This window comes from Tarenaya hassleriana, unplaced genomic scaffold, assembly GCF_000463585.1.
Source record: "Tarenaya hassleriana unplaced genomic scaffold, ASM46358v1 Cleome23, whole genome shotgun sequence".
Classification (NCBI taxonomy): Eukaryota; Viridiplantae; Streptophyta; class Magnoliopsida; order Brassicales; family Cleomaceae; genus Tarenaya; species Tarenaya hassleriana.
This window is the reverse complement of record NW_010965625.1, coordinates 376,515-389,975: the sequence shown is the minus strand read 5'-3', so window position 1 is coordinate 389,975 and position 13,461 is coordinate 376,515. Positions and strand designations below refer to the sequence as shown.

The following is a 13,461-nucleotide window of genomic DNA, read 5'->3' as shown; positions in this document are numbered from 1 at the left end:
TTCCCACAATGATATATGACTAGGGAGTTTAGTATTGTTCATAACAATACATGGATTTCATAACATAAAGTATGCACAATATGTAATGAATCAAACACTCATCCATATAACCATAGTAAGTGTCAATACATCAAATATATCTAAATAAAGCTCATATAGCAGTACATCATAGAGCACTAAACCAACAAATACAACATAATGAAATATATGATTACATATAAATTGCTATAATTAGTAACACATAAACGAGAGGTAAGACTGCAACGCAAATTGAAAACAAAAGTGGGTCGGGATTTTTATCGAAGAAAATACTAAATGTTGCTGCTAAAATTGCTAGAGCAAAGAGAATTTTGATAAAATTCATCTTCAGAGATTTCTTTTTTTGTGGGAGAAGAGAAGAGAATGAGATGATTTGGTGTGAGTTTTTGAGTGAATGGATGAGTGTATTTATAGGGTAAAATTTACTATTTCTAACTGTTGGGGATAGGAGTGTCAATTGGGTTGGGTTAAATGGTTTTTACCCAACCCAATTTAATAATATATTCAAACGGATTAACCAATTGGGTTGAATTGTTTAAATGAGTTATATGGTTTAAATCCATTTGGGTTGTATACTAGATAGGTTTACCCAAATAAAAATAAGTCCAACTAAAATTATTAAATCTAAAATTTCTTCTTCTTTTTTTCAATTCCCCCTCATGTTCCCTCACATAAACTCTAAATTGGCCTCTCTCTTAATTTCAATTTGTTCCAACAATTGTCTTCGTCGTTTCATCATTGTTCTTCGTCATCCACCTTTATTTCGATCTTTGTTGCCTCCTCTACTCGATTTGAGTATTTTTAGTATTTCATTAGTTAAAATAAGATAATACTATTTAATTGATTATATAGATATATGTGTATTATTTGTATTATATGCAATATTTGCAATCTTAAATTGTATTTTGTTATAATATTATTTGTATTATTTGTAATCTCATTTAATTGCTTTTATGTAATATTTTTTATTTGTATTATTTACCTAACGTATGTTTGAATACAGTATGTTTGTATTTTTTTTTGTATTATTGATAATAATTTTTTTTTTGTATATTTGTATTATTGATATAATTGATTCAACAGGATCTATATTAACCCAAATGGGTTAATGGGTTTGAACCAAACCATTTGGTTTTCTTTATATTAGTAATGGATTGGGTTAATCCAATCCATTAATTCATATAACCCAAATGGGTTGCATCCAAATGGGTTGGATTAACCATTTTGACAACCCTAGTTGGGGAGGAGTCAAAATTTGATTTTTTTTTTATTTTGATTTTTTTAAATGTAGTCGTTGGAGAAAAATAAATTTTAAAAAATTTATAAATGATTTTACCAATTTATATCATAAAACTATACATAAAATAATTTATTAAAAGGAATTGTTAAACTATTTTGTAAAATTAATTGATCAGGTTATGTATATAATTAACTAATTATTGAGGAAACAAATAATTTATAATTAATTTATCGATATATGAAAGAATTTATAAAACTTTATTTGTAAATTTTATTACTAGCACATTTTTTTAGATTAAGTTCAAAATTTTTTCGTATAAATGATCATCAATAAATTTATATTATATATGATAATATTTTGCATGATGAATATTTATTAATTTATATAGATTATATAATATAATTGTCTATATGTGGCGGTATTATCGTTTGCAGAAATAAAATAATTCAGGCGGCATTGCCATCCATAAAGAATAAACACAATAGTCTATTAATAAGTAAGCCGACGTAGCCGTCCAATATTAACAATTAAGACAGCATAACCGTCCAAAAACAAATAAATAATTAAAGCGGTATAGCCGTCCAAATTAATAATTAAGGCGGTACAACCGTCCAATAACGAATAAATATTTAAGACGGCATAGCCGTCCAGATTAACAATTAAGGCGGCATAGTCGTCCATGAATAATAATCGAGACGACATAGCCGTTAATAAATTAATTATAAAGAATATTGATATTCATATATAGCTTGGGGTTAATTCCACTCAAGTATCAATGAATACATGTATATATCATAAGAACGAAAATATTTGTATTAAAGATAAATTATCTTACCTTTGGTTATAGAAGAGCGTTCGTGTTGATAACGTGTTATGAAATCGGAAGAAATATCAACGACCCGGATATTAGATCGTATGTTATGAAATCGGAAGAAATATTAACGACCCGGATATTAAATCGTTAACTATAACCGAAAACTGTATTTTTGGAGAATGGAGAAGAATGTTTTTCTTATTAATCTCTCTTGAAAGTGTACAAATGAAATAATCCAAATGGTCTATTTATAGAAATTCTGAAGTTACTGTTCACGTATACGGTCGGTGTGAAGAGTAACCGTATATATAAACCGTAAGTCGACGTCAGTAAGTCGGCGTGAACAGTAACGGTGGACTCCACCATCAATATATTTTATTTATAACAATGTGACATTTTAATAAAATATCTGTATTTATATAAATTGGTTTCTAAAATATCTAAACCATGATCCGATGGACCTTTAAGTCTTTAACCAGATTTGGTTATACTTTGTATAGCATGGTACCGACATTTAAAGGATACGAAAGATATGTCGAAATAATCACGCAATCTTTTTTTTCCGGATAATTCAAAAAAAAAGAATGATGAATCATTAAATTTGAATCAACCACAACAAGAAAAAACGAATAAAACCTTACAATACGACTAGTTCTAAATAGAAAAGAAATCAAGGCATATAAATATACAAAAAAAAATGAACTATGGAATTCAATATGAGAAAGTAAGCTATGTGATTGAATCAAAGGGTTCGTAAAGAAACATTTTTTACATTTTCAGAATCGTGGAAACTAATCCTCCCTTGATGACGTCATCGTGGTCGGTCAAGAAACGCGGTTTCTTCACCGGCAAGGGACTCTCCACCTCCACTCCTCCGCCGTACTCCGGGAACGCCGGCAAGTTCAGATCGATGTACCCACGACGGCTCCGCTCCTCCGACTCCGTGCTCCCTCCGCCTCCGCTGTGGCCCCCAGGGCTTGCCCCGTCGGAAATACCTTTTGGCATATCGAGCACTCGTGGATCTTCCCGGAGACGGTCGCCGGAGTTCTTGATCCGGAGACGGAGGCATTATCGGCGGCGTTCTTGACGCGGTGGCTCGCCTTGTGACCGCCTAAAGCTTGGTAAGAAGGAAACGCCTTTTCGCACACGCCACACCTGTACGAAAGCTTCTGTTGTTGCGTTTGCGTTTGCGTTTGCGTTTGCGTTTCAGTTTGCGTTGGTGTTTGAGCGGTCGCGGTGGGTCGGCCGCGGGCGAGCATGATAAGGCAGAGAGCGAGGTACTCATCCTCGGTGGGGCCAGGCGGCGATGAGGACGGAGAAGCATCCGGTGAACGCTGGCGTTTCGAGCGTTTGCGTTTGAGCCAAGGCTCCATGAAAACGGCGTCGTTTATTACATCTTCTTCTTCTCGCCGGAACTTCTCGAGCGGCGGCGGCGGTGTCGGAAAATTCATCACTTCAAGGGCCATGTAAAAAAACCGATAAAAGATTTCGAGATTTGTTCTTCGAAGAGAGAGGAAGAATTTCGAATTCTAGAGGGAGAGACAGGGAGTGAAGAACTGTGCCTGCTCCTCGACGGTTTTGGACTCCTTTTATATGTAACCACGTGGCTCAAAAATGTTAAGTCGGTCAACTGTCTCTATATGTGTACGTATATGCCTAACGGAGAGTTTCCTTTTCTCTACATGTTTCCTTTTCTGTTTTTAATAAGCAGGAAAAAAAAGAAAGAATATTAAAATAGTACTTGCAAAAAAAAAAAAATCGCAACAATATTGGGCGGATTTGATAGTTTTGAAAATACATACTATTTAATGTAATTTTGAAAAAATATAAATAAATTTAATACTGTATAAACATTTAAGATTTTGGTCACAATAATTAACTTTATTGATAAATTAGTAGGTAAACGTGTATTTGTATTTGTATTTCTCATTAATATTTTATTAGCGTATAAATAAAAAATTTCTGAGTTTTTTTTTATTTTTTTAAATTGTCAAGAACTTTCACTTCTTCCTTTATAATAAATTTGTAGTCATGAGCAAGTGAGAGAATGATTCAAAGTCAAAAATTAAAAATCGTGGCAAACAAAAAAAATTGAGAAAATTATAATTTTCGTGGAAATTTAAATATTAGTGTAAATTAAATATAAATATTCCATTTTGTAGCGAGGGAGGGTGAAGGCTCCTTAGCCACGTGTCGTGTGGGACACGCCTTTAATCAAACGCGTGCACGGCTAATTTAGTTTTCAATTTTCATGCACTAATGTCATCAATCTTTTAATTTTAATACATTAAATTAATTTAGAAAAAACAAATTATCAATTTCTAATACGCGACTTGAAAATTAAGTCATTCTCAATCCACCGATATCTACAAATATCCGAGCAGTAAAATTTCTATGAAATATTTCACTAATCCATATTTGTTTTTTAAAAAATTATATACATCCATGCTAATATAAAATTAACTTTTAAATATGTGAGAAAATAGAAAAATATTTAAATTAAATATGGATACGAATTGATTATCCAAAAAAAAGGAAAATCTGATTATCAATTGAATGGTTATGAAATATACTAGTTAAACATGCTCTTGTTAGGCGATGAAAGAAATATTTGGTATAAATTATAATTAGTGGGAATTAAAATCTTGATGAATTTTAACAAAACAAATTTAGAATTAGTAAAATAATTATTTTTCTAGATTTATATAATTTTGATAAGGAAGTTCTACAAAAAATCGTACGCAATTTCCTAAAAAATTAATAAAATAAAAATATGATGCGAATACGTGATTTAGACTTCCTGTCCTATAAAATTATAATGAAACTTATGGATTAATTAAATTTATAATGAAATTCCATCAAATAAACAGAAAATATCAATAGATTATTGTTCTTGATAATATAATTTAGCGAAGAGATTGTGAATGGAGTGGAGACTGTGCGTGCTCGGCAGCCGCTTTGTGCACGTGTCGTTATGACACGTGGCTGGTTCTACACCACTCGTTTTTCCAGTCCTTCCGCGGCTGGTGATGATCCCCGACAAGCAAACCGGCTTGAACAAAACGTGCCCAGAAGACGACACGTGTCCTTGCAACGTGTCTGGAATTTATGCTTACAGAACATAAATGGAGAAACTAAAGTGCTTAGTGATCTGTCTATTCCTTGGTTTTTTTTTTTATTTGATGGGTATTTTTTTCACGAAATTTTACAAGATGAACGAAAAATAATGCAATAATAGTGTGACCAGAAAACATATATGAAAAAAAACAGGGTCCAATCAAGTTGGGCCTTTATAGGCCTGCTTCAATGGAGGGGTTCCGTGTTGGAGTCACAATTGATTTTTAAAATAATTTAATATTATTTTTGTCTAATGTATATATAAACAATAGATTATTAGACTGATATTTATCATTGACATACATTTATATTGAAACACGAAATATGTTACACGCTTATTTGTATAATTCCGTGTTTTAAAGGAGATATTACAAATATGCCTTTAAATGTGTACAGACACTTCAATTCATACCCTTGTAATTCTAGGGTTTTTAAAAAAATCTGAAAAACATTGAAAAGATATTGTTATCCTTAAAAAAAGAAACACTTGTCATGAAGAAAGAGGAAAAAGAAGAAAAACATTGTTATCATTAAAAAAAAAAAAGGACATATGTCAAAATCTGACATCTGAGTGGATAAAAAAAAGAAAGGAGAAATAAAACTTTTTTTTAAAACTCTCCAGCTTCTTCATTTTCTTCTGCAATTTCTTTTTCGGTAAATTTTCTTCTACAATTTCTCTCTAATGGTACGATTTTCTTCTGCAATTTCTTCTTCGATAAACACTCCAGAAAGGTGGATATTTTTTAGGTAAACAATAAAAGAAAATAAAACAAGTCAAATTGATCATATTATTCGAGTTGCATAGATAAAAAAAATTAGGATTTCAGTTAGAAAATGATAAACAATATTTTTCACAGAAGACGAGTCATATGGAAGAAGTTAAATGGTCATACTAGTCATACTAGTCGCACTTGAATGGTGTGACCAGTTTGACTAGTCTGATAAATCTGGTTAAACGGGTCACATTCGTCAAATGCTCATATCAGTGAAGTGGTCACACCCTTCAACTGGTTATTCTAGTGAAATGGGCACACAGTTAGACTAATCAAACGGGTCAAGAAGTTAAGTGGTCATACTAATAATATTGGTCGACTTGAATTGTGTGATTAGTTTGACTAATTTGATAAAAGTGGTCAAAAGGGTCATATTAGTGAAATGGTCACATGATCACATTAGTCAAACTGGTTAAAAAGTCATGTGGTCATACTAACACTAATCGCATTTGAAGGGCATAACCAGTTTGACGAGTTTGACTAGTGTGATAAAATTAGTCAAACTAGCCACACTAGTCAAACAAAACTAACAATGAGTGTTTAATTTATTTTTGTAGGTTCTATTTGTATATGATTTAAAGAACATTTATACTCTTTTTAATAAATTATACTTAATCATGTTTACTCTACGAGTATAATTTTAATCATATGTATTTAATTGGGTCAAAACTTTATACACCAAATTGAACCTTCAAAACTTAATTTAGATCAATTTTTTTTCATAAATTATCGCGCCGTCAAACTCGTCGCACCGTCAGACCCGTCAAACCGGACGTACCATATTAAATTTTGCAATCTTATCACTTTCAAACTGTAAACATATTGATAATCACCCCATATAATAAATATCTTAAGTTAAAAATAATAATATCAATCTAATTTTAACGCATTTATCTTTTTACGATGCATGTTCTCTAAAAAAACCATTTACACCATGTTTGAAAGTGACAATGCATATTTACCACATTTTATCTAAGTTACAAATAACACATTTCAAACTATAAACATTTTATCTTTTGTAATATATTGATATAGGGTAGAAGATATTTTTTCCACTTGAATTATAATTAACAAAATATAATAACTTTCATAAGTAACAAATAATCGTAGCTCTATAAATTTAACACTTTATTTTTTTTACAATGCATGTTTTTCCAAACGAAAGTCAAAGTTCTAGTACACTTTTTATAATACATTAGTTTAGGATATAATATATTATTTTCTCTCATGATTTACGAATAACAAAAACACGTTAAATACGTTATAATAGCCCCTATATACCACATTGAACCTTAGAAATTTAATTTAGAACATCATTTGACCAGTTTGACTCGTCGCACCGTCAAACTCGTCACACCGTCAAACTCGTCAAACTCGTCGCACCCTCAAGAATTTTGCAAATTTATCATTTTCACACTATGAACATGTTAATAAACACCCCGTATAACAACTTTCCTAAATAACAAATAATCGCAGCTCTCTAAATTTAGCATCTTATTTTTTTTACTATCCATGTTCTCCCAAATGAAACCCAAAGTTCTAGTACATTTTTTGTAGCACATTGGCTTGGAGTAGAATATATTATTTTCTCTCATGATTTACGAATAACAAAAACACGTTAAATACGTCATAATAACCCCTATATACCACGTTGGACCTTAGAAATTTAATTTAGAACATCATTTGACCAATTTGACTCGTCGCACCTTCAAACTCGTCAAACTCGTCGCACCCTCACGGATTTCGCAAATTTATCATTTTCACAGTATGAACATGTTAATAAATACCCCGTATAACAACTTTCATAAATAACAAATAATCGCAACTCTCTAAATTTAGCACCTTATTTTTTTCACTATCCATGTTCTCCCAAATGAAATCCCAAAGTTCTAGTATACTTTTTGTAACACATTGACTTATGGTAGAATATATTATTTTCTCTCATGATTTACGAATAACAGAAACACGTTAAATACGTCATAATAGCCCTTATATACCACGTTGAACCTTAGAAATTTAATTTAGAACATCATTTGACCAGTTTGACTCGTCGCACCGTCAAACTCGTCACACCGTCAAACTCGTCAAACTCGTCGCACCCTCACGAATTTCGAAAATTTATCATTTTCACACTATGAACATGTTAATAAATACCCCGTATAACAACTTTCATAAATAAAAAATAATTGCAACTCTCTAAATTTAGCAACTTATTTTTTTTACTATCCATGTTCTCCCAAATGAAACCCCAAAGTTCTAGTACACTTTTTGTACCACGTTGGCGTCGGGTAGAATATATTATTTTCTCTCATAATTTACGAATAACAAAAATACGGTAAATACGTCATAATAGCCTTTATATACCACGTTGAACTTTAGAAATTTAATTTAGAACATCATTTGACCAGTTTGACTCGTCACACCCAAAAGCCAAACTCCACACAAGTGTGGCTAAACCCGAAACCCCAAACGAGTGTGACTAGTTTGACGATTCTTACAAGTATGACCGTTTCGAAGGGTTTGACTAGTTTAACTGATTTGATGTGTTAGATTATTTGACCATGATTCATTCATGGAACTTTATGATCAATTTAATTGGTGTGGATCATGGTAATGTTGATTTTAACTCATTTATATCTATATAATACGACATTATATTGATATATGTTTCGTTTTTTTATTTATATCATATAAATCAAATATAAATATAAAAGTAAAATAAACCCTAAATGTCCAAATTAAAAAAAAATGAATTTTAGAATGAAAATTTATCCATTATCGAGATTATTGTTTATTAGATGAAAATTTTAGAGATTTCTTTTATTTTTTCTAATTAATTAACTAAGAAATCATGTGAAAGAATAAAAATTTGAAGAGAGAGCTTAACTGGAGAAAGAGAACGTAACAGAGGAGAGAAAAATAAAAGAATGAGAGAACTAGAGAGAGGAAAGAGAGAACGATAGAGAAGAGAGATAAATAAAAAAAATTTATTTATATAATTATATTAAATGAAAAAGTAGAGGGTATTATAAGAAATGTATATTTATAAAGGTATTTATGATAGTGTTATTTTTTTTGTTTTACGTGAAGATATAGCTTGAAGTCAAATGTATCATTTAAAAGTATTTTTGTAATCGGCCCGTTTTAAGGTGTCAGTAGACTAGGGTTTTTATTCCTTTTGGTTGTAACTAAAAAGACTAAAATGTGATTTTGAATATTCCTCTCATTTTTTTTGGTAAAGGAATATTCCTCTCATTGGCAAATAATAATAATCATTATGTAAGATCCCTATAATAATATATGCAATTTTGTTTAATCATATTATGATATATATATTAAAAATTTTTAAAACAACGATATATATTATGTGGTGATTATAACTCAGTCGATCGATAGAAATTTATCTAGACAGGATTTTGAAAGTTTTGATATAAAAAGTTTTAATATATTTGTTTATAAGAGTTTTAAAGTTTGTATTTATTTTGATTTTTTTAATAAAAATTGGATATTTTAATGAGATTTTAATATAATTAGGATACATATTTAGAATGTAAAAAATTTAAGTAATAATCGAGTTGAGTTCGTAGAAATAATATCAATTCATCATCATCATCATCATCATCATCATCATCATCATCATCATCATCATCATCATCATCATCATCATCATCATCATCATCATCATCATCATCATCATCATCATCATCATCATCATCATCATCATCATCATCATCATCATCATCATCATCATCATCATCATCATCTCTTATTGAAACTAAAAAAAAGAAATTCTCATGTACTAAATAATTTTAAAAGAGTACAATTAAAAAAAATACCAATTTGTGGGATAAAAAAAATACCAATTTGAATTCAAATCTCTTTTTATTTTTGGCAGCGCTCATTTTTCGAATCTTCTCCATTCTCTCTCTCTTTCTCTCTCCAAAAGCCCTAGAGTTCGTCTTCAACCACACCACACCGCCGATGACGACGGTTCCGGCAGCCGGTCGTGAACTCTCAAATCCGCCAGCAGACGGCATCTCCAATCTCCGTTTCTCAAATCACAGCGATCACCTTCTCGTTTCTTCATGGGACAAGGTCTGAAAACCCTCCTCCCTCTCCATTCTCTTACACTTGAGTTCACTGTGTTTGGGTCTGGGCATTTGTCTGATCCGATGATCTTCTGTATCTGAATCTAAGAGCGTGAGGTTGTATGACGCGAGCGCCGATTCTTTGAGGGGGGAGTTCATGCACGGCGGTCCCGTGCTCGATTGCTGCTTCCATGACGATTCCTCTGGGTTCAGCGCTTGCGCCGACAACAAAGTCCGACGGTCTGTCCTTTTTTACCCATTTCGCAAAGAGCTATGTTATTACAACAACAACAACAACAACAACATGACCTTATCCAGGAATCCTATGTTTTCTCTTTCAATTTTGTGTTGATTTTATGGCCACATTTTTTGCTTAGAAATCGTGGACTTTTTCCAAGCTTTTTGTTAAAGTATCCGGTCTGGACTCTAGAGAGAAAAGTCATAGAGATAAGTTATATATCCACACAAAAAAATTCCTCAGAAACTCATTAACAGTAGGATGGATATCTGGTTTCAGGTGTTTTGCAGAGGTTATTGTAGGATTTTCATTTGTGGGTTTTTCTTTTGATTTAAGTCGCTATCCTATTTCAGGCTTGTTTTCAACGCCGGAAAAGAAGATATTTTGGGAAAGCATGATGCACCGGTGCGATGTGTTGAGTATTCTTATGCTGCAGGTTGGTAGAAAGGCAAATTGTTCTTATGATGTTTAGTCGAATAACTTCCTTATTTACCATGCATTAATCTGGTGTATTTGACATCTAGGAAAAGCTGTAGTTTAGGGTCAGAAGTTAAAATTACAAGTTATGTATGATTCTCAAAATGGCTTATCTTAATGGGATGGATAATGAATTAAGTTTGCTAAACCAGCAATTTTTTTTTGGTGTGTGTTTTTCTCTGTACCCTAAATTCGATGGCGACACATTTTGTTTCATGCGGTGCCACAGGACAAGTTATCACTGGAAGTTGGGATAAAACACTCAAATGTTGGGATCCAAGAGGTGCAAGTGGGCCAGAACGCACACTGGTTGGAACATATCAGCAACCAGAGCGTGTTTACTCTTTATCTCTTGTTGGAAACCGGGTAGTAGTGGCAACAGCAGGAAGGCATGTAAACATCTATGATCTTAGGAATATGTCTCAGCCTGAGCAAAGAAGGGAGTCTTCGCTGAAATATCAGACCAGATGTGTACGCTGTTATCCCAATGGAACCGGTAGATATTTCACTTTTTGTGAATGTTAGCCAACTGATATTCTACATTTTTCTCATGTGTAATAATGCTTTGCAGGATATGCACTCAGCTCTGTTGAAGGAAGGGTTGCTATGGAGTTCTTTGATCTATCAGAGGCTACTCAAGCTAAAAAGTATTTGCCCGATAATTTTCCTGTGTTTTCTTACGCATATCTTTTGGGGAACTTTAGCACCTCATTTTTTTCGTCCTCAATTAAATCGTTCAAGTTTTTTAACTGCAGTTCCATTTATCTACTTTTTAGCGCTTATTTATTTTAATTTTTTTGATCCCCCAGATATGCTTTCAAATGTCACCGGAAATCAGAGGCTGGAAGGGACATTGTCTACCCTGTAAATGCCATTGCCTTCCATCCAATGTGAGTCTTGTCTGAAGAAGGACGAGAGTTATTTCCTTCCAGAAATTCTGTTTCCCCTATTCCTGCGTTCTAGACTTGCCCGTTGACAATAAATGGACTTCGAAGGAAATCACCAAATTACCTTGGATGCCATTTAGTCCTTGGAAATCAGGAAATGGTTACATTCTCTCGGTTATATTTTTATAATCACAAAACTATTATTTGGTTTTGGTTGCTTTCAGAAACTTTTGCTAAGAATCTGTTTTGGTACCAATTTTATTACTTATAGTAACATGAGGTTTTGGAATTATAGTTATGGAACTTTTGCAACTGGAGGCTGTGATGGTTTTGTTAACATCTGGGATGGGAACAATAAGAAGCGGCTGTATCAGGTTAGGTGTTTGCAATAAATGTTGCTGATTTCCTTCAAGTATTCCTTTTTGGTTGTTTAATTCGACACGGAATTTACCAATTTGCATCTTTCTTCCTTTTTTCAGTATTCAAAGTATCCATCAAGTGTGGCTGCACTCTCGTTCAGCCGAGATGGTCGGTTACTGGCTGTTGCTTCAAGCTACACCTTTGAAGAGGGAGATAAAAAGTATGTCTCTTTTCTTTACCTATTCTTATTGAACGAAATTCTGCATCTGGATACATAGTTTTAACGTATCAAAGGCAATCCTGTTAGTCGCCAGTCTAGTTGGGGGCATCTTATCTTACCTTTATGTTGACCGACAAATTTTCCGTTTCAAGGATTATCATGTATTAGGGTTGGACACGGGTTGCGTACCCGATGTCGAACCCATGGCTCTCGGGTTCCGGGGTTCGGAATTCGTTGCTGTACTCGTGCTGGCTGGGTACTTGGACTTGGATACCCGTTAGATGCCCCAAATGCTTGGGTACCATTCGGTTACTCGGATGGCGAGGGGAGAAACATGAGGCATGGTCCAACAAGGTGAAGGGGCCGAGGAAAGAGGCAAGGGGTGAGGAAAGAGAGACTCAGAGAAGAAAGGCCCTTTGTTTTATTTTTAATAAAGATGAAATGCGAAAAAGATGAAGAAATCATGAAAACAAAATGTTTAAACCTAGGTGTAGTAGTCTCTGAACCTCATTGCCTCGCCCCCTCATCCTCTCATGGCATCCCCTTGTGCCCTCATCCCCTCGGTTCGGGTTATCTGTGGGTACAAGTAAACATTGGCTGGAAACCAAAACCTGAAGGTCGGGTTTTCTTTGTTGGACCCGTGTTTGTCCCTCCGGTGGATCATGACGCTGGTAGGGTCTGGTACATTATTCAGTTTTGGCACGGTGGCACCTTTACACACACTGGGAAATTTTGAATCAGTTCAAAGACGCAACAATCTCTCGTTTCTTCTTGTTTGTGGCGTTTTCTCTTGAACTATATTATTAGATGTTTCACTAACCAACTGTGTACTTGTGGGTTATGTTCTTGAACAGGCATGAGCCAGATGCCATCTTCGTACGAAGCGTAAACGAAATCGAAGTGAAACCCAAACCCAAAGCATACCCAAATCCTCCGGCATAGTTTTGAGTACGAGACAAAAAAAAAAAACACCCATCTTGTTATGATTGGTCGTGTAGTAATAACAGCCATAACTTCTTTTACGGTTTTTTTTTTTTAATCTGCTCGTGAAGTCGGATCATAATATTATGTCCCAAGGTTTGTTCATTTACAAAGTATGGCTTTAAGTGTATTTGCCATTTCTGGTTTTTGATTGGTTTCGGTTCTATGCAACACCATTTCTTTTTTTCAAAATATCAAGATGTCGTATCAAATTAAAACCATAACCT

At 33.3% G+C, this 13,461-nt stretch overlaps 2 protein-coding genes across 2 annotated transcripts; one reads left to right on the top strand and one right to left on the bottom strand.

Annotated features, from left to right (window-relative positions):
• Window positions 1-2,683: 2,683 nt before the first annotated feature.
• Window positions 2,684-3,789, bottom strand: LOC104815227 (zinc finger protein AZF2). Its single transcript, XM_010543546.1, has one exon. The coding sequence runs from the start codon at window positions 3,557-3,559 to the stop codon at window positions 2,996-2,998; it is 564 nt and encodes a 187-aa protein (XP_010541848.1). The 5' UTR covers window positions 3,560-3,789; the 3' UTR covers window positions 2,684-2,995.
• Window positions 3,790-9,886: 6,097 nt separating this feature from the next.
• Window positions 9,887-13,398, top strand: LOC104815226 (mitotic checkpoint protein BUB3.2). The gene is made up of 9 exons (XM_010543545.2): window positions 9,887-10,078; window positions 10,181-10,311; window positions 10,663-10,745; window positions 11,016-11,282; window positions 11,358-11,433; window positions 11,596-11,676; window positions 11,969-12,047; window positions 12,153-12,253; window positions 13,108-13,398. The coding sequence occupies exons 1-9, from the start codon at window positions 9,965-9,967 to the stop codon at window positions 13,193-13,195; spliced, it is 1,020 nt and encodes a 339-aa protein (XP_010541847.1). The 5' UTR covers window positions 9,887-9,964; the 3' UTR covers window positions 13,196-13,398.
• Window positions 13,399-13,461: the final 63 nt, after the last annotated feature.

Excerpts from the sequence above, each read along its gene's own strand:
- LOC104815227 (XM_010543546.1), bottom strand. The coding sequence starts at position 3,559 with ATGGCCCTTGAAGTGATGAATTTTCCGACACCGCCGCCGCCGCTCGAG.
- LOC104815226 (XM_010543545.2), top strand. The coding sequence starts at position 9,965 with ATGACGACGGTTCCGGCAGCCGGTCGTGAACTCTCAAATCCGCCAGCA. Across the intron at positions 10,746-11,015 it reads TGAGTATTCTTATGCTGCAG|GACAAGTTATCACTGGAAGT; the intron begins GTTGGTAGAAAG and ends GCGGTGCCACAG. Across the intron at positions 12,254-13,107 it reads TTTGAAGAGGGAGATAAAAA|GCATGAGCCAGATGCCATCT; the intron begins GTATGTCTCTTT and ends GTTCTTGAACAG.